The 27336-nt window shown below is 33.9% G+C and overlaps 1 protein-coding gene across 4 annotated transcripts; it reads right to left on the minus strand.

Moving 5' to 3' along the window:
• Positions 1 to 1836: 1836 nt before the first annotated feature.
• LOC136034031 (zinc finger protein 436-like) lies at positions 1837 to 20490 on the minus strand. Of its 4 annotated transcripts, none has more exons than XM_065715093.1 (4): positions 20388 to 20468; positions 16319 to 16423; positions 5202 to 5372; positions 1837 to 3503 (listed from the first exon to the last, which is right to left on the minus strand). In XM_065715093.1, the coding sequence occupies exons 2-4, from the start codon at positions 16359 to 16361 to the stop codon at positions 2326 to 2328; spliced, it is 1392 nt and encodes a 463-aa protein (XP_065571165.1). In that variant the 5' UTR covers positions 16362 to 16423; positions 20388 to 20468; the 3' UTR covers positions 1837 to 2325. The 4 variants fall into 4 exon arrangements, with proteins under 4 accessions (XP_065571165.1, XP_065571166.1, XP_065571164.1 ...); XM_065715094.1 differs by lacking the exon at positions 20388 to 20468 and adding an exon at positions 20133 to 20263; XM_065715092.1 differs by lacking the exon at positions 20388 to 20468 and adding an exon at positions 19318 to 19638.
• Between the last annotated feature and the right edge of the window lie 6846 nt (positions 20491 to 27336).

Consider the following 27336-nt stretch of genomic DNA (forward strand, 5'->3'; position numbering starts at 1 on the left):
CTATAGATTTTTAATTTATCCAATTTATTATTATTTATATTTAATTATTTATTCATGAATTATTATTTAATCCAATAATTAATAATTTCAGAATTATTAATTTTATATCAATATTATTTTATCTAGTCGTTGCAGTGTTCTCATTGATACAACTCAATTCTCGATCACAGCAGCAACAACTGTACAAATAGATATTATTTTTATTTTTGCTTAATTTTAGACTAGTTTAGATTTTAGCTTTGTTTCTTAGCGTTGAAAACATTTCGTTTTATAAAGGCGAAATATCCCCGTCGTTTCAGCTTGTCTTTTCCTTCTACTGGCACTATTTTCGTTTTTTCTTCTTCTCTCTTTCTCTTTGTTTCAGAAATAATGAGTTTGACTGTAAAGGGCTGGTCTTGGATTCAGCTTTTTCTTACCATAGATGTAATCTAGGAGTTGAATATGTGACAAATATTATTCCTAGGTGCAACCGATTTCCTATTTTCCCTATATTTTTTATGGTGAAACCCTGGAGTTCCCGAGGATCCTAGAGACAGCTTTAAAAAAGCCAATCTTTCATATTGATAAAGATAAAGAAAGGAGAAAGAAAATAATAAAGAAAAAGGACAATGATCTGGTAAAGAAAGGAGAGTAGTCCAAGCTTGTGTTTTTTTCCTGCTGTTTTTTGGAAACTGGAGGGATTCCGTTTTGGAAAGTGGAAAGAGGCTTTCTTGGGGGAAGGGTTTGAAGTTATAAAAAAATGTTGGTCTTTAAGGCAAAGTGGCTAAATTTCCATGATTTAAGTGGTGATAACAGGAGGATGCCCAAAAAACTTCCTTGATCAAAAATTATTAATTAAAAAGCAGGAGGTGTGGCCTTGATGGGTAAGACTAAAAGAAAGTTTTTGTCTTTTTATCGTTCTAGTTTGTCTTTTCCTTCTACTGGCACTATTTTCGTTTTTTCTTCTCTCTTTATTTTTGTTTCAGAAATAAAGTATTCACTGAAAAAGGCTGGTCTTGGATTTCGCCTTTTCTTACCATAGATGTAATCTAGGAGTAGAAAAATGTGGCAAATATAATACCGCAGTGCAAGCAGCTTTTTCTTTTACTATTTTTTTTTTATGGTGAAACCCTGAAGTTCCTGGGGATCCTATAGATGGCTTTAAAAAAGACAATCTTTCAGATTGTAAATATAAAGAAAGGAGAAAGAAAATAATAAAAAAAAGTATAATGATCTGGTAAAGAAAGGAGAGTAGTCCAAGTTTGTGTTTTTTTCCTGCTGTTTTTTAGAAAGTGGAGAGATGATTGTTTTTTAAGTTCTGAATTTGCGATGTTCGTTCTAATGCAGCTTAGTATGACCTTATGTAGATAATCGCAAAACTTATAATTAATATTGATATAACTTTGTATTAGCTTATCACATTTTAGTTTGGACACCATGTAGATCTTCATTCTTTCTCATTAAAGCATCGCTAGGCACTGAATAAACAAAACCTAAGTTGAACTAAAAAAATTTACATTTACGGACTTTTGTTCTGCAAGCCCCATGAGAAAAGACAGATGTAAACAACTCTTCAAAAACACATCAAACTTCAAATGTATCGAATATAATTGTGGTTAAAAACACAACTTCTTTTAAAACAAGGATTAGGTATAGATTCTAAGGAGATATCAGAAATGAAATTAAAGAAAAAATTGTGGGAAACAAGATAATTTAGAGAAAATAGTTTGTAAGCGTCATCTAGTATCGAGTTAGCTGTCAAATTCAACTCCAGTTATCTTGTGCTCTAATGTGCGATTTCACGCGAATAGTAGACTTCTTGCGTGATTTTTCCTATGCTTAAGAAAAGAAACTTTCAAAAAATAGCACTATATTTAATAAAAATGCTTTAAAAAAGGCAAATATTTTACAAATGTAATTAGAAACATGTTAAAAAGCTGATAATTATGCATTGCTGACATTTAAAAAAGTGTTTTCACATATATTGTTGACAAAACTTTCCAGATGAAACAAAATTGTAAATATACAAAAAAATTTTGCTCTAAACTGAATTCTTTGATAATTTGTATTAAGAAAGTTTCCTGGACATACAAAACCCTTACACACTGAAATACAAAAAGGGTTTTGCGACAGTGAGAGTTCTTTGATGATTAGATAGGTTGGAAATAGATGGTGGGATCTTCGGGTGAATATTTTTTCACATCTATCACATTCGAAAGGTTTTTCTCCAGTATGAGTTCTCTGATGACGAGACATAGCGGAACTATGAGAAAACCATCTTTTACATATTTCACATTCGAAGAGTTTTTCTCCATCATGAGTTTTTTGATGAAGATATAGAACGGATCAGCGGTTGAATTTTTTCTCACATCTATCACATTCGAGAGGTTTTTCTCCAATGTGAGTCCTTTGATGATTAGATAGGTGGGATCTTCGACTAAATCTTTTGTCACATCTATCACATTCGAAAGGTTTTTCTCCAGTGTGAGTCTTTTGATGACGAGATAGGGTGGATCTTAGGCTGAAGTTTTGCTCACATATATCACATTCGAAAGGTTTTTCTCCAGTGTGAGTCTTTTGATGACAAGATAGGGCGTATCTTTGGCGGAATTTTTGCTCACATATATCACATTCGAAAGGTTTTTCTCCAGTGTGAGTCTTTTGATGACAAGATAGGGCGGATCTTTGGCGGAATTTTTGCTCACATATATCACATTCGAAAGGTTTTTCTCCAGTGTGAGTCTTTTGATGACAAGATAGGGCGGATCTTTGGCGGAATTTTTGCTCATATATATCACATTCGAAAGGTTTTTCTCCAGTATGAGTTCTTTGATGATGAGACAAAGTGGATCTATGAGAAAACCATCTTTTACATATATCACATTCGAAAGGTTTTTCTCCAGTATGAGTTCTTTGGTGACTGGATAGACTCTGCTTTTCGCTGAATTTTTTCCCACATCTATCACATTCGAAAGGTCTATCTCCAGTGTGAGTCTTTTGATGATTAGATAGGTGGGATCGTCGGCTAAATCTTTTATCACATCTATCACATTCGAAAGATTTTTCTCCAGTGTGAGTCTTTTGATGACGAGATAGGGTGGATCTTAGGCTGAATTTTTGCTCACATCTATGACATTCGAAAGGTTTATCTCCAGTGTGAGTCCTTTGATGATCAGATAGGTGGTCTCTTCGGCTGAATTTTCGCTCACATATATCACATTCAAAAGGTTTTTCTCCAGTGTGAGTCCTTTGATGTTTAGATAGGTTAGATCTTGTGCTGAATTTTTTGTCACATCTATCACATTCGAAAGGTTTTTTCTTAGTATGAGAAACCTCCTGTTTTTCCACATCATTTTCAGTAAATACATAAGTGCTGTTTGGCCTCTGATGTTGATAATTCAAATTCGTTTCGTCATTTAGACACTTAGACATTTCTTCATTTCTTCTTTTAAGACCTGGCATGCTGGATAATTCACAACCTTCTTTGTTGATACCATTATCATAGAGCGTTGTAGCTGGGAAAACTAAAATAATATAAAATTCACAAAAAAAAATCACCAATTCTTATACTTTTTTAGCCATTATTTTATATGGTATGAAACTCAGCTTTTAACAGTTCAAACCTTACACGGCTACTAAAAATTTAATTACTCTTACCTTGGTTACAAATTTATAAAATCCAATTTGAGGTATCATTCCTATTACAGTGCATATTCTTTATTCCTTTTTTTTGTTTGGTATTTATAAATTCTAAAAAATGGAGATTTTAACAAATCTTCAACTTTATTATGATAAAAAAGCTAATAAAAAATGCTATATTAGCAGCAAAAAAACGAATAAAATCTCAAAGAATTTTATTCAACTAATAAAGAACTAATAAAGATCGTAATCCACTTTACTACTAGGGGTTCTATGATTGGGAAAGTGTTTGAGTTGTGTTTGAAGGATCTTCTTGAAATTCTTGACACTGGTTCTAATCAAGTTGGTTTCAAGAGAGGTTTGGGATGTGACCACGCCCATGCATCTTTCAGCAAAGTTATCGAAGAGGCGAGAATTTCTGGTCAACCGCTATACGCCCTCTTGATTGATATCAAAGGGGCCTTTGATAACATTTCTCATGCATCTGCTCTGCTCATTTTAATCCATGCTGGATTGCCCCTAGCTGTCATGCGAGTCCTTCGCTCTTGGTATTTGTGATTTAAAGATCCGTATCTGTCCGAGTTTGTCTTCATCTCAGTCCAAATTAATTCAAGTGGGTAGAGGAATTAGACAAGGAGAAATTATTTCTCCTTATATATTCAATTCTTGTTTAGCTACTGCCCTTAGTTCTCTTTCCTCCTCTTTTGTTTCATTATCTCGAAATCTGTCTTACATTGCATATGCTGATGACATTATCCTTCTAAGCCGGTCTAAGTCTAGTCTTGTTTCTAATTTCAATATTTTAATTAATTGTTTAAAAGGTTTGGGCCTTTCTATCAGTTTTGAAAAATGTCAATTTTTGTTGTAAATTGTTTAGAGGATAATGTCAGGGCGACTCTCGATTGCGGCAATGGTGTTATTTTTCAGTCGTCGCCAATAGTCACTTATTTGGGATTACCTTATGCTGCTTCGAAAAGAGATTTTAAACCAGTCCTGGTTCAGCAAGTTCAGATGAAACTACGCAAGGTATTTGGACTTTTAATTCGTTTTCGGGGTCTTTACCGTCGGGACGTCCTTGGTCGTATGTATAGCACTGTTGCCCTGCCTCACGTATTGTTCCCGTCCCTCCTATTAGGAAATTTCAGACCTTCTGATCTTTCGCCCATTAAAGTGTCTTATTTTAAATTTTGTAAATTTTTACTTGGTTTTCCCCTTTCTTTTAGTAACACTGAGATTGTTTTAAAGCTTAATGTGAAGGATCCTGTAGTCTGTATAAAGAAAAAATATAAAACATTCGTAGATAAGGCGAAAATTTACCTTTTAGGCCACAATTTATTTCCGTTTTTTAGTAACAGTTCCGGCTCTTCATGATTTATAGGCTAAACTATTTAGCAAGTGTTTTTGTTTTTGTTTTGTTTTTTTAAGTATTTGATCAATATTTGATAGGTTTTGATTGTAAGTGTTATCATTTGTTTTTTTTTAATATTATATTGTAGCGTACTCCTCATTTTTTGAAGGAAATAAAGAAAATAAATAAAATAAATTAATAAATATAGCATTTGATCATCATATCTGAAGCATACCTTTATCCTCGTCAATATTTGTTTCCCGTTTAAGCTGGTCAGCACTAAGTTTACAATCTGTAGAAATGTCAGGGGCAACAGCAAAAAGACTGGTTTCATGTTTCATTAATAACATAGAATATGTGCTTCCAAAAATATCTTTGTCATCATTTGAGGATGTATCTTCAGCTTCTACAAAAAAAATCAGAGTAAACATAATATAAAAACACATAACACGTTTGTTTCTTATAATGCGTTGAAACGCATTATAAATATTTAATATGCCACAATTTTAATAGGGTACTCTATGGATGAGTAAAGATGAACTGGGCCTTCTGGCATCTAAAGACCTTGTAAATATAAGAACAAGAAGGGTTTCAAAGAGAAGTAAATTTAAAACTAAAAAATGTTGCGAAAATAACGACCGATTATAGTAAGTTCTGTCAAAACGTTTATTCACTATACTTGAAGTAATAGCTACCCATAAAAAACAAATCCCAACCCATAGTAGGAAGAAGCTTAGGACATGACCGGAAAAAAATGGATGGGTGACTCACCCCTTGGGTGAAACATAAACAAAAATAGAAAACAAAAAACATACAATTGAAATCTTCAACGTTGAAATGATTAGAGATTTCATGCCCCCCCCCCTTACCAACAAGAAAATCATTTTTATTTTAGTGTTGATTTGTTCTTTTTTTGGTATTTTATGATCTTTTAGTTTTGCTCTGAGTCAATTTGTCATCTTTATTTTATAGCTGGACTCCTTGAAAAGTTTATCAAAACACTCCTTTTTTATTTTATAGCTGGACTCCTTGAAAAGTTTATCAAAACACTCCTTAGGCAATATATCTTCTTTTTCTTCATATACTTATCTTTTGACCAAAGACAACTTGACCTACTTTCAAATATCAATACTTTTTTAACCTTTTTTTAATTTATGCCTCTTCTCGAAACCTATTCCTCGAGCAAAAGTGAAAACATATAAGAAAAATACTAGAAGTTTAAAAAAAACTATAAGTAATAAGTTAAAGAGAGCAGTTCCATCATTTGAAGCAAGATAGTACTGACACTCTCAATGTTTCTGAATACCATAACATAATTTGCACTTAATTACCATTCCTAAAACATTGTATCTTTTCTATTTTGAAAAACTGGATTTAATTACTCTTTTGATTTATTTCAACTATAAGAGCAGAATTATTAACAGTATCAGCCTTGAAAATTTCAACTTAAAACTCTCAGTTGGCCTTGAGGTATTGATGAGGGGTCTTATTGACAACCAGCATACACATATTGCCGTATGATTTAGTTTTGAAGCAACATAACTAACTTTAACTTTAACTAACTCTAACTAACATATAACTTTTCCGTGTAAGTTTTTACTTTATACCTTGTTGTATTCCTAAGATATTAGATATAAGATATTATTATTAATTATTATATTATTTATATTATTATATTTTATGTAATAACAAATATTATATTTATATTATTTTTATAATTATTATTACAATATTATTATTATTAAGATATTATTTGATTTAGGAAATTAGATTCCTAAGATATAAGATATCCAGCCAGAATATATTGACGACCTAGACGCACTTAAGCTACTTTGATTTAGTTCCACTGTTGAGGCAGAAGTAGTGGTAAAATTGATGGTAAAAGTCTCAAGCCTTGAGAGTTTCAGATACACTACACACCCCATTGATAACCCATATGTAAATACCGTGTCTCCATTCAGTTCAATCCCGTCCTCACCATTTTCAGAAAGTTTAATTAATATGCTTAGAATTAGCAATAGCAGTAGACATTGCAGCAGAAGCAATAGTATGGCCAATGGGAGTAGTATTAGAGATGGCACTACTGTAAATAACAATATTTACAGTAGTAATATTTATTATTTTATACAAAGTAGTATTTATATTCGTTCTTTTCGGTCTTGTGAAAACAACCATCTCATGTCCTGATGGTTCTAGCTTCAAACTTTAAGCCAGACCTTCCTAAACTAAGGGTTTCATTATAAACATTTGCTTTGGTGATGTCTTAAATTATTACCATCACTTCTGGGAGTTTTGTTTTTAAAGTGAGTTGTTCTTTTTTTTCGTGTGTTTAGTTGTCGTGGTTTTTTTTGTGTTGTTTTAAAAAAAAAACATTTTTCTTCTTTTTTGTCGCCTGTAAATTTTTTTTTTTCCGTTAAGAAAGGCTCCCGGACATGGGGCTGAAATATTCGAATTAGTATTTTTTTTTTTTAGTTAAAGTGTAGTTTTGTTTTTATATTTTATTTTTTGTTCACTGCTTTGTCGAAATTAAAACCTGTTTTCTCTTTGCTTAATTTTTCGTAAACTAAGGGTCGTGACTCCAAATGGGGTCACGAGAGATTTCAAGGTTAAATATTTAAAATGACGATTTTATAACATCTAGATGTGAATTTTTCAGAGTTACTCTCACAAAACTGCACACACACAAAAAAAGGTTGAAATGCGCGCACACGGCTTCAGCGAGACAATGATTCAATAACAATGACTGTAATGTGAAATAGCGTAGTATTAACTCTCTTCACACTGTTACCATATTGGCTTATTTCTCCCCAGACTGGCTTACCTAGATGGTGATTAGTGATAATTTTTTTTTAATTATCCACTGGCTTAAATCTTAGCCAGTTTTATTGTCATCTGGCTTATTTTTTGGCAACTAAAGGTCTTTTTTGGCAACTAAAGGTCTTTGTTCGTCAATTCTTTTAATATATTTGAGGTTATGTTCTCGGAGATTACGTTTGGCACTGTAAAAATAGTTTTTCAAGGTTCTGACTTATTTCTTGTACCTTCTGGCAGCACTGCCTTGTCTAATGAAGTCAACTTTTAGTGTTTCACCATAACGAGTTTTCATTTTTCACTAATTAATCAATTATTATATGAGATATTATAATATTGCATCTATATTATAATTTTTCTTTTAGATTTTTATTTATCTGTTATTATTTTTATTATAATATTGATTTGTTAGTATTATTTTTTATATTTTTATTTATCTACTAGCTGTTGGTGTGGCGCGAAGCGCCACATTAACACCTTGTTGGTGGGGGAACTTCGCGCCCCCCAAGCCCCCCCCCCGCGCACATAAGTCGTTACGCGCCGTTGTAATTGTGTCCTGGTGTCCCACCTGTGAATATAGACCTGTGAATATATATATATATGTATATATATATATATATATATATATATATATATATATATATATATATATATATATATATATATATATATATATATATATATATATATATATAAGTTGTTTGTTCGTGTGTCTTTCGACTGACGTCATGTTTGTCGACCGACGTCATTATGTTGTTGTTTGTCGACTGACGTCATGTTTGTCGACTGACGAAATTACAGACCGGGACACAAATGACGACCGGGACACCAGGAATATATATGACGATCGGGACACAAATGACGACCCGGACACAGGAAATATAAATGACGACCAGGACACAGGGACACAACTACAACGGGGATGCCGGGGGGAACAGGGGGGATATATAAATGACGACGGGGACACAGGGAATGTTCGATTCCCTGCACGAAGCACTCCCGCCAACTAGGTGTTGGGGTGCACCCCACCCCAACAGCTAGTATATATATATATATATATATATATATATATATATATATATATATATATATATATATATATATATATATATATATATATATATATATATATATATATATATATATATATATATATATATATATATATATATATATATATATATATATATATATATATATATATATGTGTGTTAACTACGTAAAACTTGCAAATATACAACATTCTTCGCTGTCCCATTGTCTGTGCATATAAATAAATTATAACAATGAATACTATTATAACAATGAATACGAACTAAGAGAATTGAAAAAGTGCCCCTTCAAGAGAGAAAAAAAGGGATCCTTCTAGGGAAGGGATTTTAAACATCAGAATTCGTCCTGTAAGAGCTCCCATATGTCATTTTACGATAAATCTCATTATAGATATGCTTAATAGGTTTTGTACTATAATCTTATAATAAATTTGTTTTACATATTAATTTTGTCTTACACCTTCGATAAACCTAGGTTAAGGATACAAGCAGGAATTTCTGTAAACAAATAGCTCGGGATCTTCAACATATAATGGAAAACACAGCCTCTAGAGGATTCGAGGCTCTAGTCTTGCTTCTCTTCAATTCATCTATTGCACTTTCTGGACAAAGGGCTTGAGAAATGCCCCTAGTGACAAGAAATCTATAAAAAGTACCTGTTATATTGACACTAGCACCTCAAGTCCCCTGGCTGCCGTGTTGTCTAGTATATATTGAAGATCCTGAGCAATTTGTATAGGGAAATGCATGCTTATATCCTTAACCTAGGTTTACTGAAGGTGTAAGACAAAATCAATATACATAACTATTTGAAAAGTACTGCTTGGGGTTAGTGTATGCATAAAGTCGAAATGTAACGTTGGCTTTCAAAGAAAACATGTGTGCTCCAACTTGAAGAAACGGTCTTAAGAGGAATATTAAAAAAAATTGTTATGAAATGATATAACAAAGCCTTTTGAAAAGTATTGCTCGGTGTTGGGGTATGCATAAAGTAAAAAAATAACGTTGGGAGCGAAAAAAAATGGTACTCCAACTTGAAAATTATGGGATTAGGATGAATATTAAGAAAAGAACTTTGCATAAAGTAATGTTGGGGTTGAAAAAAGATTAGTACTCTAACCTGACATTATGGGATTAGGAGGAATATTAAAAAAGGAACTTGTTCCGAAATAATATAATAAAGCCTTTTGAAAAGTATTGCTCTATGTTGGGGTATATATGAAGCCAAAATTAATGTTGGGAGTGAAAAAAAGTGTGTATTGTGTTGCGAGAGCAACAATTTGGTTTTATCCCGTTTTTTTCTTTTTTTTTCTATTCCGCCGATGTCGGCTTATTCCTGGAAACTGGTGAGGGTTTAACCTGTGTGGAGTTTACGAAAATGTGTGGACCTCAGGCCGGATTGATGAATATGGCATTACATTTTGGAAAGCTCTCAAGAACTCTTGCCTGGGGCCAAAAAGGATGGTTTTTGCGTGTCCACGAGCCAGAGCCTATGGTTGCGAAGTGAAGTGGAGTTGTGTAGCCTATGTCAGAGAGGAGTATCTGAAGTTGTGCAGCCAAGCCTCCGTTTCATCAAACCATGTTTCTGCTTTGGAGTTGAAAGCTCCGTTCTAGCAGTCAAGCAGACAGGCACCACTTTCAAATTGAAGATGGACTACAATCTATAAGTGTTACATATATGAGGCAGTTATCCGGTCCCACAGCAAATATATCTTCTTTGAGTGATAAATAGAAAAATTTACAGAAGCAAAAAAGCGGCATTTTCCCACGGGTCCGAAAGTGCTGCCGTGATTTCGGCTGGGTTTATCATTTTTTTTTTTTTTCGGATTTAAGATTGGGATTGAGAAATGTTATTAGATGTACCTCTTAAACTTTAAAAGTTCTATCATTGCTAAAGAAATTGGAGCTTATCCTTCTCTCCTTTCTAAGTGGTGACGTTAGAAAGTTGGCCTACGGCAAAAAAAAAATCAACTTTTGAACTAAGACAGAAAGAATTTTTTTTCGACGGCAATCGATAGCTCTTGATGAGCTGATCAAAGAATATGACATTTATTTTTGGTAAAAAAAATTCCTTCATGAGATATACTAGTAGATATACCAAATTTAGGCATTGTCAAAGCCCTGAGATATTAAAACCCTAAACCAAAACCCTAGGGGTATTACCATTTAACCGTAGTAAAATCAAAATCATCAGAAATTTTGATTCAATACCGAAAAAAATGATAAACGAAATAAAAATGCTCAACTGGTCTTCTAGCTACAGGGCAACTCTAAAACAGCCATATTATTCTTTATTTCCCAGTGATTACCTTATTTTACACAATTTTATTTATTAGAATTCTGTTTTATGGTTTTTTTCAACAGTGAGTTGTAGCATACGCAAAATGGCTTTTAGTTAGTTCAAAACCCCCACCCCCCTTTATAACCTTGGTCAACTGATCGTCCCCCATTATAACCTCGGTCAACTGATCATCCCCCCTCATGATTCCGTAAAAAGTTCCAACTTAATACCCTCAGTCATTCCTCAATTTCCCCCTTTTGACAATCTGTAAGAATATAACGTGTTTTTATTTAGTTCGAAACTCCCCTCGATGTTCTCCGAAAGCTTTACCTGAATGTCCCTGTTCTTTTTGAACACTAAAAGTCAAACACGACCTTTTTCCAAATAACATTTACTACATGTAAACAATCGGCAAATTGCAAAACTTATAGAACTTGCCAAAAGGCATTTGGGGGATACACATCCCCAGAAACATAGTTACTAGACCTTTCAACAACGCTGAACAAAATGGCTACCACAAAATGTCGATTGAATATATTTGTACAAACCTACAAATATTTTTTTTTTTAGACTCCTCTTAAACGTTTGCTGAAATATTCACCATAATACCACATAGCCCCACTAGTTACAGTAATCTCACTAGCAGTATTGGTAGTATACACATAGTAAATTATGGTTAGTTCAAAATTTGCCACAACATACCCTAAAAGTACCAATTTAATAATGTAAGCTGTTCCGGACATATTCCAGCTACTTTCCCCACTAGTTACAGTAATCTCAGTAGCAGTATTGGTAGTATACACATAGTAAATCATGGTTAGTTCAAAATTTGCCACAACATACCCTAAAAGTACCAATTTAATAATGTAAGCTGTTCTGGATATATTCCAGCTACTTGCCCCACCACTTACAGTAATATCAGTAGCAGTATTGGTAGTATACACATAGCAAATTATGGTTAGTTCAAAATTTGCCACAACATACCCTAAAAGTACCAATTTAATAATGTAAGCTGTTCCGGATATATTCCAGCTACTTGCCCCACCACTTACAGTAATATCAGTAGCAGTATTGGTAGTATACACATAGCAAATTATGGTTAGTTCAAAATTTGCCACAACATACCCTAAAAGTACCAATTTAATAATGTAAGCTGTTCCGGATATATTCCCGCTACTTTCCCCACTAGTTACACTAATCTCAGTAGCAGTATTGGTAGTATACACACAGTAAATTATGGTTAGTTCAAAATTTGTCAGAACATACCCTAAAAGTACCAATTCAATAATGTAAGCTATTCCTGATATATTCCAGCTACACCCTTTTGACCATGTACTTACTTATAGTTTGTTTTGATTTAGTCCAACATCTGACAAAACATTGCCTGGAAGCTCCAGCTTAACACGCTTAGCTTTGATAGTAGCTATATATGTATATATGTAGCATGTATATATGTATATATGTAGCAGTAGTAGTAGCATTAGCAGCAGTGTGCACATACCATCTTGGTTTTTATTCAATATTCCCCTCAACAGACACCGTAAGGTTCAACTTAATACCGTAAACAGTACCTGATGCACTGCTGATAAGTCTTCTTGACACCTTGTGTAGGTTTTAGTGTGTTTTGATTTAGTTCAAGACTGTTTAAACATTCCTTGAAATTTTTGACTTAACACTAGTAGCTTTAGTAGCAGTGTTAATAGTACCCAAGCTTTAGAAGTATTAGCAGTAGTAATATCAGCACTAGTAATAGTAAGATGCAAATACTGCCTTTTGGTTAGTTCAACATCCCTTCCCCTGCAACAAAGCCTGTAAATTTCAATTTCACACGCCAAGCAATTGCTGATATACTCTTTTGAAAACCTGTATACAGACGACATGTTGTGATTCAGTTCAACTTCCCCTTCAATATAATTGTAATAGAAGTGCAAATAGTACTAGCTGTAGGACCAGAAGTAGTACTAGTACTAGTAGCAGCATGCAAATATTGCCTTTTGGTCAGTTAAACATTCCCCTCGTCAAGCATTGGAAGTTTAAATTCAAAACAATAAGCTGTTAGATTACCTATGTGTTCATTGTATGTTTTAATTTAGTTCAACTTCCTCCTTGACATTTCCTGAAATTTTCATTTTAATACTCTTAGGCTTAGCAGTGGTTGCAATTGAAGTGGTGGTACAAATAGCAGTAATAAAAGTACTAGAATCCAGGGTCATTACTAGCCAAAATGTTTGGAGGGGGAGCAAGGAATTTTACCAACTGGCTTGTCATTTTTACTGACTGCTTTTTTTTACAAATAATTAGTGTAATGTCCATTTTGAATACTAAACAGAAAATCACTACACAAGTTGGGCAAACCGCTGCATTTACCAGGCAAGATTGAGATTTTGGTATATGTCATGTCACTATTTTCCTGCTATTTACTGGTCCAATAAGAAAACTTTGGCACCATTGGTAAAAACAGAGCAGGGGTTGGTAAAACTGCTGTGCTTACTGAAAAAATTAAAGGATCCCTGTAGACGACATGTCAGTATTTTGGTGATCTTTATTACCAAATACTGAATAATTGAAAAAATTGCCGAAATTGCTGAAAAGGATCTATATAGATCCTTCTATATATCAGGTTTCATGAAGATCCGATCACCTATTCGTAAGATAAAAATACCCCAATTTTCACGTTTTCCAAGAGTTCCGGTTTCCCCCTCCAACCCCCCCCCCCCCAATGTCACAGGATCTGGTCAGAATTTAGAATAAGAGCTTTAAAGCACAGGATCTTTCTTAATATCAAATTTCATTAAGATCTGATCACCTGTTCGTAAGTTAATAATACCTCATTTTTCGGAATTACCCCCCCCCCCCAACTCCACCAAAGAGAGCAGATCCGATTATGTCAGTCACGTATCTTAGACTTGTTTTTATCCTTCCCATCCAGTTTCATCCTGATCTCTCTGTTTTAGGTATTTTCTAAGATTTACTGTCCCCCCCTCCCCAAGGACGCTGGATCCGGTTGAGATTTAAAATAAGAGATCTGAGTTACGAGGTCCTTCTAAATATGAAGTTTCATGAAGATCCGATCACTCTTTTTTAAGTTAAAAATACATCATTTTTTCTAATTTTTCAGAATTAACCCTCCCCCCAATTCCCCAAATAGAGCGGATCCGTTCCAATTATGTCAATAATGTTTCTAAGACTTCGGCTTATTTTACCCACCAAGTTTCATCCCGATCCCTCCACCCTAAGAGTTTTCCATGATTTTAGGTTCCCCCTCCCCAAACTCCACCCAATTTCACCAGATCTGGTCGAAATTCAAAATAAGAGCTTTGAGATACGATATCTTTCTAAATATCAAATTTCATTGAGATCCGATCACCCATTCGTAAGTTAAAAATACCTCATTTTTTCTAATTTTTCCGAATTAACCCCCCCCCCCCAGCTAACCCAAAGAGAGCGGATCCGTTCCGGTTACATCAATGATGTGTCTAGGACTTGTGCTTATTCTTCCCACCAAGTTTCATCCTAATTCCTCCACTCTGTGTTTTCCAAGATTTTAGGTTTCCCCTCCCAACCCCCCCCCCCCCAATGTCACCAGATCCGGTCGGGGATTTAAAATAAGAGCTCTGAGATACGATATCCTTCCAAACATCAAATTTCATTAAGATCTGATCAACTGTTCGTAAGTTAAAAATACTTCACTTTTTCTATTTTTTCCGAATTAAACGGCCCCCCACTCCCCCCCCCCAGATGGTCAAATCGGGAAAAAATACTATTTCTAATTTAATCTGGTCCTGTCCCTGATACGCCTGCCAAATTTCATCGTCCTAGCTTACCTGGAAGTGCCTAAAGTAGCAAAACCAGAAACAGACCAACAGGAATTACCATTGCTATATGTCACTTGGTTAATTATATATTATTGTTTAAATTATAATGGTTAAATTATAAATTAATACCTTCATAAGCTTAGCTTTAAAAGTACTAGCAGTGCCATAAAAATGGTGGCGTCAGAAAAATTATGGCACTCTGCGCCATGATTATACCAACTCATTTTTAACCAGTGCCCAAAGACATTGGGGGGCGTCCTCCTCCTCCCCATACATGATGACCCTGGTAGTACTAGTAGATGTACACACACTTTACCTTTTTGTCAATTGATCTTTCTGTTTAAGCATTCCTTTAAACATAAGGGCCTAATACATTCCTGAGATACACCCTTTTGACAATCATGTAAAATCGTGTTTTTTGTTTTAATGTAATTTAACCTATACACCCTCTCAAATTATAAATTATTACCTTCATAAGCTTAGCTTTAAAAGTACTAGCATCACAGTTGGAGGAGTAGAAGTAGAAGTATTGTATAAGTAGAAAGCCACAGTAGTAGCCTTAGTGATTTGTAACAGCAGAAGCCGTAGTAATGAGAGTAGTAGTAATATGCACATGTTCACTTTTGGTCAGTTGAACACTTATGCTTGATATGGTAAGCTGTTCTAAAGATATTGCTGATACGCCCTTTTGAAAAAAATATATGTACATAGTATGTTTGTATTAGTTCAACTTCATGTTTAACATTTCATCAAATTTTCATCTCAATATCCTCAGCCTTAGGCAGGAGTGTTTTTATTTATTTCAATATTCCCCAAACATTCTTTGAATGGATCGCTACAGTGTGGAAACTACATCTTTGGCGGGTTGAGATTCCCATTAAAATTGTTACTGGACCATTCAACTATGCTGAACAAAATAGGTATTTCAAAATACTGATTGGATGTGTTTGGAGAATTGATGGGCATGGGAGATAAGCTGGTTGCCCTCCAACCACTTTTGACTCTTAAAAAGAGCTCAAGAACATTCAACATAAAATCAAATGAGCTCCTTCCAAAGTTTCTATAAACACTCTTTCAATAGAAAAAGCCATGGTGAAATAAAAATATTTTCCCCAATTTAATCTTAACTTAGGCAGCATTTTTTTCACTAATTTGTAAATAATCACATATCAATTGAGACAATAAAGCACAAGCTAATCAGAACATTAGTTTGAACAATTTCGTTGTTGAAAGCTTTTCTTAAATAAAAATATATAGGTTTCATAGTTTGTTTTATTCTTTTTTTACATAAAAGTAGCAGAAATCATTGGAGAATCATAATACATACTCTTTTTTTAAGCTAAATCATCACAAATAAGCACCATTTAGCTGAACCACTAATAATACCAATTACCTTTTTTAACAGCAGTAATACCAAAGAGCTCGGATGTTTCCATGTTTTCTCAACTCAGTCAAATACAGTCAGCTTCTCGTGACTACTCTAGGCGATTAGAAATTTCTAGAATATAAATAGTTAATGATTTACAATATTATATTTTCAAAAAAAGCGCAGTTCATCTGCTTTATTAAGAGTATAATTAGTATCTTGAGTGCCTTGATACTTGTTTCTTTTTAAATTACCTTACATTAACAAAAACAATTATATCATTTTAAACAAGAATGCCAAAAAGTGGAGTGCTTCCTTACACCCTCTTTGTCTTTGGCGAAGAGCATGCAGGTTATGTTCTTTCAATGATTAGAACCTGAAGGAATATTTCCAGAGAAATGAACATACAAGATAAGAATTGTATTTGTTAATAGGTATAAATATCCTTGCCTAATACAGGGTTGAATATTATTCATAGCTTCTACAACCTGATTTTCTGGAACTCCTAGAATATTATTCTTGGCTTCTAGAACTTGATTTAGCCTTTTCTTATACATTTACTGTTTAAACATATCATTTTACTTTTCTGCATTTCAATGGCTGCAAGGAACTCTTTCTCTATGAATATTTTTGTGATTTTCTATCGTCTTCTAGCAGTGAACTGTTTGGCATTAAATAAAAATAGTGCATCAGTGGGAATCAAGGGAAAGAGACTGAAAACTAAAATTAAGGTACTACATTGTTGTTGTTTTGTTTTTTTTAATACAATACGCACAGACCAGTCAAGGTGGCAAATTTCAAAGACTTAAAAATCAGAAAAGAGTGGACATAGTAGCTTGGGAATACCTTCCTAGAGTATATCTTTGACCTTGTATTAACTACTAAAACTTTCACTTCTGTAGGTCCACTACATTTCAAGATAGCAAGATGCACCCAAAACTAGAATTTTTGTTTTTTTTTAAACTAGAACTAGAAAATAACTACAACTAGTTATTTGTCTAAGAAGAGACTAACCTAGCTAGGTCTCTGTAGCCTAGTTATAACACTCATTTCCTTTGCACTTTCTTTCTACTTTGCCAAGACTATTGGAAGCTGCTGACATTATGGGAAGGCTTAAACCTTCTCTATTTAGCTTTTTAACTGAGTTATTTAGGCTACAGACTGCATCTTGAGAATGTTTTGGTGCTAACTTTGGAGGCAGTTTGCAAATAGATGCTATAGCCTGAGCTAGATCAGATATCTGCTTTGCAACACCTTCAATCATGGTCATATACTTCATGTTGAATTCCTCAACTGAAGGCTCATTAGGAGTCAGTGGAGGGAAAGAGTATGTATGTAAGAGTATGTATGTATGGGGACATGTTCTGTATGAGTTGGAAGTACTCTCTTCAAGATCTCAGCAGCAGTTTTGAGCCGTCCAGGCCGAGTGAGTTGGTGCGCTGGATTCGGGATCCCTTGTCTGAGAGGACGTGGGTTCGAATCCCAGTGTACCCAATTCTTCAGTTTGGGACGGGGGTCAGTGGCGTGACTCTGTATGCTTAGCCAGAGTTGACCCAGCTCTAAATGGGTACGCGGAGAAATCTGGGGAAGGTAAACAGGAGGGGTGTGTGAAAGCACAGGATGGAAGGCCCCCAACCCCCCATTGCACTTCCTGGCTGAAGGGCCAAGAAACAGAGATCAGCACCGCCGGTACGGACTGTAAAGTCTAATGCCGTATCCTTTACCTTTACTTTTTTACCCAGTGAGGCAAGTTTATTGGAAGTAACAATTCAAGTGGCTTACCAAGATGCTATGTTTTTAGATTTTGAAGTTACGCAGCATTACACCATTAAAACTTAGATTTGTACCAAAAAAAGTTCAAAAAATGTGCTTTCCAGGAAAAATTGTACCAGACACAGAAATTTCAATGTGTTGTACTTTCCACAACACAAACATCTTCCTTCAAATAGTATTCTGTGAAAAACATAAAATCCGTCCCTTTCTCTAATTCCTCCTCTTTTCCTTTTTATCATCGTTATTATTAATTAATTCCCTTTATAATAAAGGAATATCTGAAATGAAAAAGTTGTTGTCAATGTAATAAACTGTTCAATTTTTTTTATCATAAAAATTGTTGGATTGTCTCTGCAAACAAGAACACATAATCTAAAGCTAGGGCTGCACCTAATGGAAGTTCCAGATTCTGGGCTTTCTGGATAGTGAAGCCAGTTAAAAAAAAAAAGAGCTCCCAGATGGTTTTTTCACTAATACTTTCCCACACTTTTCAGAACTTTTTGTTATCAAATTTGGTGAAATTCTAGTTGATTGACTTTTGGCTATCTAGGAAAGGGGTTAGGTTAAGAAAATGAAACTTTCAAGGATGAGTCTAAAGGCTAAAGTATGTCCTGGGAAGGTATTTTGAAGTACCCACCTCTACTTCTTCTCCCTCTAGAGGGCCCTGACCTTTGATGGCCTTTAAAAATATGTGTTTTATAAAAGTGAAACCTTGCAAAATAGATATTCTGCTTGAAGGAAGTATGACAAAATTGTTTTCAGCTTCACAACTTTGCTCAATCCCAATTTATAAGTTTTTAAAGATATGCAAATACATTTCCTAAATTTTGAAGAAAAAAAAACATTTATAGCCTATGGCTCAGAATTCTACTCAAATAACTGGAGTTGCATTTTTAGAACTAAAGGCAGAGATAAGGCAACTGGTAACTAAAAATTAAGTTAAAATGTTGTTTTGTCAAAATTTCAATAGATATAGACCTGTCATATAGGCAAATTTCAGGGACCTCTAGAGGGAGAAGGAGTGGAGGTGGGGGTAAATTTATAGCAAACAGTATTACTGGCTTTCATATAAAGTGAATATACCACTTGATGCCTTTTTTACTCTCTTTACAAATATAATAATTACTTCTACCAGAAATTCAGATTTAAGCATTTTTTGACCTCTTAAGAATGACCTAAATATGGGGTATAAAAAAGGCTGAGAAAATTGGTCTCAAACCTTAAATACTTTATAACATTGATCTCATACTTACTGTTTCATTGTAAATCCATTTTTTTAATGTTATATAATCCACAAGCACTGATTTTCCAATATTAATTTTTTCTATGTTATGATGTTTTCTTCTCCCTTGACATTGAATTTTAAATAAAAGCATGCATTTTTGGGCAAAAAATATGAAAGCCAGCTATTATGATTGCCAGTTATACTGTTTGCTTTGACCCACCCCCTGATGTGCAAATATATAGCCCAAATTTGTTTCTAAACTATTACAGATTTGGAATTTCAAATATCCTATTATTTTGTAAAAAATGACCAAAACCGCATGCTTTAATTGAAGTTTTGATGACAAGGAAGAAGGTAACAGCATAACCTTGATAAAATTTATTTATCCAATTTAATTATGGAAAATTAGTGCTTGTGGATAATAAAACATTAAAAAAAATGGATTTATAATGAAACAGTAAGTTTGAGTCCAATGTTTTAAAGTCTAATACTAATGTTTTAAGCCTTTTTTATACCCCATAACAAGGTCATTTTTAAGAGGTCAAAAAGTGCTTAAATCTGAATTTCCAGTAGAAGCAATTATTATATTGGTAAAGAGCATAAAAAAGGGCATTGAGTGGTATATTCACTTGATACAAATGCCAGTAATACTGCTTGCTATAAATTAACCAAGGTGGGTACTTCAAAATATCTTCCTGGGACATACTTTAGCCTTTAGACCCATCCCTGAAAGTTTCATTTTCCTAAACTAATCCCTTTCCGAGATAGCCAAAAGTCAATCAACTAGAATTTTACCTCAAATTTAACCAGTCCCTTTTTAACTTAGTCTTTTGTTTCGTTCACCATTAAAGATTTTTTTCAGAGAAAAAACTTCCAGACAGAAGTAAGCTCAAAAGTTCCTTTCTTCTCCAATGGTCTTGGATACTTTTGGTGTGGCTTCGTGCTCTAGATTGTATGCATTTTCTTGTCAACTACTTGGTGTAAGCTTGGTGTAAGCCATGGATAGGTTGACTAGACACAATGAAACATGTTAAGAAAAAATTCTTACTTCATACTATGTAAGAAAATCAAATTTTATACAAGTTGTATGTAGAGAACCTTTAACTTCACTTGTTTCATTGTTGAACAAATTTTTTAAGTAATTTCAGAAAAATAAACAGAAATTCAACCAGCACTTTTACTACTGTTTCCAGCAGATTCTATCGGAATAGATAAATAGATAGATGGCATCGATTTGGCATTTCTGTTAAGCCGCGTCTACATTTGGGGCTTTTCTAGAAAATTGGAACGGAAAACTGGGTTATGTAGACTGCTACTGTCGTCCTATTTTTCCGTGTCTTTGTACGGCACAAAAGGATGCCAAGAATGGATCAGCATGCTAACGATCAGGAATTGAAGACGGGCTATTTATCCTAGATCTGTTGAGATTTCTGTTCAAATTTAACATTTAAGGTGAAGCGGGAAGTAATGCTGATAGAACATGATCATCCATTAGCCCCAGATTTAAATGTTATCCCTGGAACAGCTATGAAATAGACAGAGACCTTCATTTATAATCAGAATTATACCCTCATTATTATTATGTGCATATCATTCATTTTTCAGAAATAAACTGCCGCCTTCCTTCCATCTGCAATTACAGACTAATCTTTATATTGCAGATGGGCTTTGCAGTGTATTTCCACAATTTTTACAACTTTTAAATAAATTGAAAAATAGTCTATGATCAATTGGACTTCTATTCCAATTTTACTATCTAGTTTGTTAGGCATTTAATGACTTTGTTCTTCTCTTTTAATGCATTTTTGACGAACTACAAATAAATTACTGTATTATCAATTGGACTTCTATTCCAATTGACTATCTAGTCTATTAAGCTTTGAATGACTTTGTTCTTTTCTTTTAACACACTCTTGATGAACTGTGGGGTACGGATGCATATCACCGATAATCACATCCTTTTTAGAAAGCATTCAGTGAAAAAAGTTGGTAAAATAATTTTATATTGAATAAAATACAAAAGCACAAAAGGTAGCCATATCCCATAAAATACAACAAAGGGTAGTACAGTCAGAGTTCTTTTTCAAACTCCTTGTAATTTGAATAGGGTTACAATAGAATGTCTATCGTTGGAACCGCTTCGATCAAACAGTCTAATATGAAGGTTCTGTTAAAATATGTTCAAAACAAACGTTGTTTTGACAACCTATGTGCCAGCAATTACTCTAAAATATGTTTATCTTTTTTGTGACTTCTATGAAAGATTATACAACTATTTAATTAAAACGATTATTATGTTCGTGATTGGTATGTGATCATATAAAGCTTACTTTTGATGTTAAATCTTGTATTCAAATGATCTTTTAATTATACATAATTATAAATGATATTCCCAACAAGCTGAGCTCGGGATAATACACTCTTTTAGCATATTTCGTAAAAAAAAAAGAAAAACAGATAGAGAAACAGCTTTATATTGCATTTATCATATAAGTTATTTCAAATTTAACCTTCTTCAAACTAAAAGAACGAATATTACCTCCTAGGGCATCTAATATTTGTGAAAAGTGGACCAGACGAAAAATACACCCTAAAAAGAGCTAGGTAATATATTTTTATAATAGTTTAGTATAGATTTTAGATTTTGTTAAAAATGTAAGACCAGGGACAAAATTTAAATGCTGATAAATGTTTTATAGTGAATCTTTAGCCGACTCTTAAGAAAATACTCAAGTTTAGTTTTTGGATAAGTCAAACAGAATTCCAGAGTTTGCGAAATACTCTAATAAATACAAATGCACAGTATAAATTTTGAGGACAGATAATGTAATAATAATCTAAAGGAACACAAGATATAGTCAAAGCTGTTTATTGGTACGTCTAAATCAAAGTACGTTAAAGTAAAAGCTATTTATTAGTACGTCTAAATTCCGACACGGTATTCTTGACACTAACCTCTAGTGATGTATCACAATTTCTAGTAATTTTATATTGTATGAGTAAAAAAAAAATCGATAAACCAGAAAATCACTAGCTTATTGAAGAAAATTCACTAAAAACATCAGAAAATCATTTAAACCTAGTCAATTTTTTCGTCACCAGGTGGAAATGCTGAATGTATTATCCAGCACTGCACCTTAGTACGTAAATGAATGAGAATTTGGGGAAACAGATTACCAAGTAAAGCTGGATTTCTTATTCCAGGTGAGACAGAAAATCCAAGGTTTTGCTTCAAGAAATATATGCAGGTTTTTTTTTTCAGTAGGCTGAAAAAAACGTGGAGAAAAGGTGTTTAAGTCCTTCCTGGACAGGTTTTCCTGTGTTTAATTTGGAGCTTTTTATCTATTCACCCCATATAGTTAAGAGTAGAACCATGAATGTATTATAAAAAATTTAACAAAATGATCAATAAATACAAGTTAACGAATTGAAATATAAAATTAAAAAAAAACCTGAATTACTATGCAATCTTTAATATTTTTCGGTTATTGATGGTTTTTCCGAAGATTGCAATTATTTTTAGCTTCAATTCAAAATAATTTAGGAGGTGTGGGGGTTAAATTTACTTTTTAAAACTTAGGGTAGGGAATGAAAAATCCGTAGTTTTTTTTAACTTTATCTTTGAAAATTATCAGTAAAAGGATTTGTAATGACAATACTTCATCCAATGTCTATGCATTGAACATAATATAATGTTATTAATTGGGCTCTGGGCTTAGTGTGTGGAAAAGCTGTACAAGTTGCCTCATCGAATATAGATATTGAAATATGCCAGCCTTTTAAGTTTCATTTTACTCGCTGTCTTGAATTGAAGTTTTATCCATTGTTTATACATAGCTATATTTTCACTTTATTTATATAGGAAAAAGCAGGGACAACTTCTTGGAAAAAAACACTAAAAATAAAGTAGTAAAAACTGGCATTTTACAGGAGAAGGGGTACTTCAGTCCCTGTTGAGCAGATTTTACTTGGTTTAATTTGGAGCGTTTTATTTACTCACCCCATATAGTTAAGAGTAGAACAATAAACGAATTTATTTTTCCCATAACTTCTATAAGATCCTAAATAAGGAGGAAACTAAAATATAAAAAAATGGTGGTAAAATAAATCTTCTGGTAAGGAGCCCACCCAACTCCCCTTATCTCTAGGACCCCTACGGAAATCTTTCCTCACAGTACCTATTTCCCAGCTGGGTTTAAACATTTAACTGTTCACTCATTGGTTTCAGTTTTATTCTTTTTAGTTTAGCTAGCTAAACATATTAAAAAGTCATAAAATTTTCTAAAGTAGAGAATCGACTGATAAAAAAGGATACAATTTTATTTTAAATCATACAAATATACAGCTTGGTATTTACATTCATGTAAATAAAATGAAACTCAAAGAGAGGGGAGGTCCGATGGGGCTTTGAACATTGCAGTTATTTCTTCAATTGTTTTGTTCTTTGTTTCTGGTACGCGGTTGACTGTGAAGCAAATGAACACGATCAACAGAACAGCAAATATGACAAAAACATATGGACCAAGTAGTTGCTAACAAAAAAAAACAACTTAAGTTACTATGAAATAATTAAATACTGCATCTCGTCAAGCTGTATTATATAAAAGTGGGTCTATGTAGTAAAAACATCGCTTTAATTAGCAGACAGTCATTCAAAAGGTTAAGCTACTTAAGAATAAGCGATAAAACTATTGTAAAAGAGTTAGCTACAAGTAGAAGTACCCAGGAGTTGCAATGTCCAGGGTTGAAAGAAAAAAGAAAATGAGACAATGTGCAGAATGAAGTTTTTGGTTCTTTTGACACTAGTTTATTGGCTCTTTGTTAAGTGATCTGAAATGTTTTGGCTAGATTTACAGTCTAGTTCTTAGGAATATGAAATTTGGGTCTTTTGACTCTAGTTTATTTGCTCTTTGTTAAGTGATCTGAAACATTTTGATTATATCTAGTATTTGATATTAGATACCCCTGTTTTTTGATAGGTTCCTGTTTTCCCCTGTTTCTGTTGAAATTCACTAATTCCCCCCACCCTCCTTGATTTTTTTCCTCTCCCTAGTTTTTGCAAAACACCTTTTTTGGGAGATATACTTATTGAATTGAAAGAAAATCCCCCTCCTCTACATTTCCCTAATATTCACGCCGCTGATGCTTCTTGTAGCGCTAAAAAGAAAAATCAAAAGTTCCACATGTTGTTAGCTGCCCAAGAGTTTACAGTGCTCAATGCTAAGACAAAAAAAAAACGAATGAAATAATATGCTTTTGGCTCTTGAAATTTTTGGCTCTTTGTTAAGTTATCTGAAATTTTTTGGTTAAATTTAAAGTCTATTTCTTAGGAATCTGAAATTCAAATGATATTTTGACCTAGTGTTAAATTGATGCATCGTAGTCTTATTAATAAGGTGAGGGTTATTAATAAGCTACAAATACTAAGAGCTTTAGCAACTTTACTGTCGCAACTTTTCTGCTAGTAACTAGGATCTACCAATTCAAACTGTTGCCTCGGTGCAGACTTGATTCAAAAAGGGATAACAGAGGTTTTGACACAATGTCAATGTTTTATGTCTCTAGATGATATGGAAGCATAAAATAATTTTTCAAGCCTCGCTGTTGACTGACCGTTGCGTTTTATAGTTTGACTGTTAAGTTTAACTGAAAGATAGTGAAAATTCAAGTCTTTTTTTGTGGCCTAATGGACAAAAAAGAAATTCTTTCAGCTAAAATTTTGGAAATTTTATACCTTGTATACTAGAAAACTCCTAGGGCCTCCCCTTTCCTGAACTCCAAAAATTAAGTTCTGCCCATTTAATAACAAAACAAACTTTTTGAAGATACAATTTTCATTGATTGAAAATTGATCAAATTAAATCTGTAGACACCTGGGAACATTATGTATTTGCAAAAAAAAAATAATTTATCTGAACCAAGTAAGAAAGAAATTGAGGAAGCCAAATTAACCTTAAAAGAGAGTTCAAGTGAGAGAATGAAAAAAATCATTGAACAGCCTGGCTGTAATCCTTTTAAGTTTGATTTAAATGTGCTAGATATTAATCTGTCAAGCATGGCATTTGCTGATGATAGTGTTGCCAAATTGAATGAAATAAGTGAATCTAGCAGTGAAAGTGACATGGAAGAATGAGTTTTTTCCTTACTAATTCTTGCCTCTTCTCCATATCTATGAGGGAGATTTCCGTATTCTATCTTAAAACATTTCATATGATGTTCAATTACTTTTCTATGAAAATAAAGACAGTACAATTATAAAAAAAAAAAAAATTAGCCTGAAATGCAAAGTTCTACGATCGGCTCTCAACAACGCTAATAAATGAATGCTCACTCCGTTTAGCTTTGTTTCCCTTAATATTAATGGTACAAAAGACAAGGATCTACTGATAAGTGAGCTACTTGAAAATGATATTGTGTTTCTACAGGAGCACCTTCTCTCTAAAGTGAATGTTGATAGCCTAAAGCGTTCTTGGACCCATTATACCTTCTTGAGAGCCGCCCAAAACCCCTGGAAGACCATCAGGAGATCTGGCCGTCTATTTCAGACACAAGACTCCGCCAATATTATTGCAAAGCAACGCTAACATCTTAGCGATAAAATGTGGTGATAACGCATTTATAAACATTTATTTCCCCTGTAATAAAAAGACTGTGCAGTCATTGTCTAGTTTTTCACAAGCATGTAATCGCCTACGAGCACTACTTAGCGACCTTTCAAAACAAAATACCAAATGGGTTCTCGCCGGCGACATGAACACTGACTTATTATCTAATTCCGACCGATCTGAAATCTTTCTCGATTCACTACCTGGAGGATTCCGTCTTGCTGATAAAGATCTTCTATTTACTTATATTCACAATCGTGGTGGTCTTACTTCCAACCTTGATCATGTAATTGTGTCAGATTCAACTATACTTTCATCAATAGTTCATGTGGAAGACTCTAAAATCGACGACGATCATTTACCAATCACGTGCCAACTATCTTGCTCCATGGCGACCTCTGTGCAACGTAACTCTCCCAAGTGGTTCTCAAAGTTAAATTGGGAAAATACCAATGTTCCACTTTATGTATTGACATTTTCCCAGTTATTATCATCTATTAAAGTGCCTTTCCACTTATTGCAAACATCTGTATCTACAACTTCAACTCGGATAGATATCAACTCGTATTATCAGCAAATAGTGTTCTGTCTAAAGTCTGCCGCTAAAACAGCTGTACCCTCCGAGTGCGTGCGAATGGGTGCTCGCAATCCCTTTTGGAAAGTTGATCCTAAAGTGAAGATAGCTAAACAAAAAGCTAAGTTCTGGCTCCGTATGTGGATAGCCTGTAATCGTCCTTCTTCTGGTTCAGTACATCAAATAAAACAGAAAACCAAACGAGAGTACAAATATTCCCTGCGTAGAGCGAGACTGAATGCCTGGGATGGTCCTTGTGACAAGAAATCCTGGGATCGTGTTATAAACAGTGTTAAGTGTTCACCTCCAATTAATTCGTCTCTTCGGCTATGTGACTTCGTTTCTCATTATAAAAATATTTTGCTTTCGTTTAATATTAATCTCCAAAATCATTTTACAAAGCTTGTCAACTCAATCCTCCCAATTCGTATCAACCAATCTCAAGTGTTGTCGGTGGAATCTGATGTTATACTCCGAGCTCTTATGCAAGTGAATAAGTCTGAGTCTCTCGATAGTGATGGTCTTTGCTTCAAGTTTTTTGCTTATGATTGTCCTGAACTGCTGAAGCATTTGCAATTATTGTTTCAGATGTGTTTGGCACAGTCCGTTGTGCCAGATAGTTTTTTGTCCGGCTGTATATCTGCCATAGTCAAGAGGGGTAAGGACCCAAGTGCTTGCTCTAATTATCGTCCTATCACTGTGTCTTGTTTTGTTAGTAAGCTATTTGAATATGTACTGCTACCGGCCATTAACTCCAAGTGCAATTTTACACCCTTCCAGCTTGGTTTTAGAAAAGGTATGGGCTGTTTTCAAGCTCACCATATTGTGGGTCGGCTAATGAAACAAGCTCTTGCTCGAAAAAGTCCCC

Source organism: Artemia franciscana, chromosome 12 (assembly GCF_032884065.1).
Source record: "Artemia franciscana chromosome 12, ASM3288406v1, whole genome shotgun sequence".
Taxonomy (NCBI): domain Eukaryota; kingdom Metazoa; phylum Arthropoda; class Branchiopoda; order Anostraca; family Artemiidae; genus Artemia; species Artemia franciscana.

What these genes read in the sequence shown, in the direction of transcription:
- LOC136034031 (XM_065715093.1), bottom strand. Translation starts at nt 16,361, where the DNA reads ATGGAAACATCCGAGCTCTTTGGTATTACTGCTGTTAAAAAAG. An exon ending in TATTACTGCTGTTAAAAAAG is followed by an intron (nt 5,373 to 16,318) that starts GTAATTGGTATT and finishes TTTTTTTTGTAG; the next exon opens with AAGCTGAAGATACATCCTCA. An exon ending in AAATATTGACGAGGATAAAG is followed by an intron (nt 3,504 to 5,201) that starts GTATGCTTCAGA and finishes ATATTATTTTAG; the next exon opens with TTTTCCCAGCTACAACGCTC.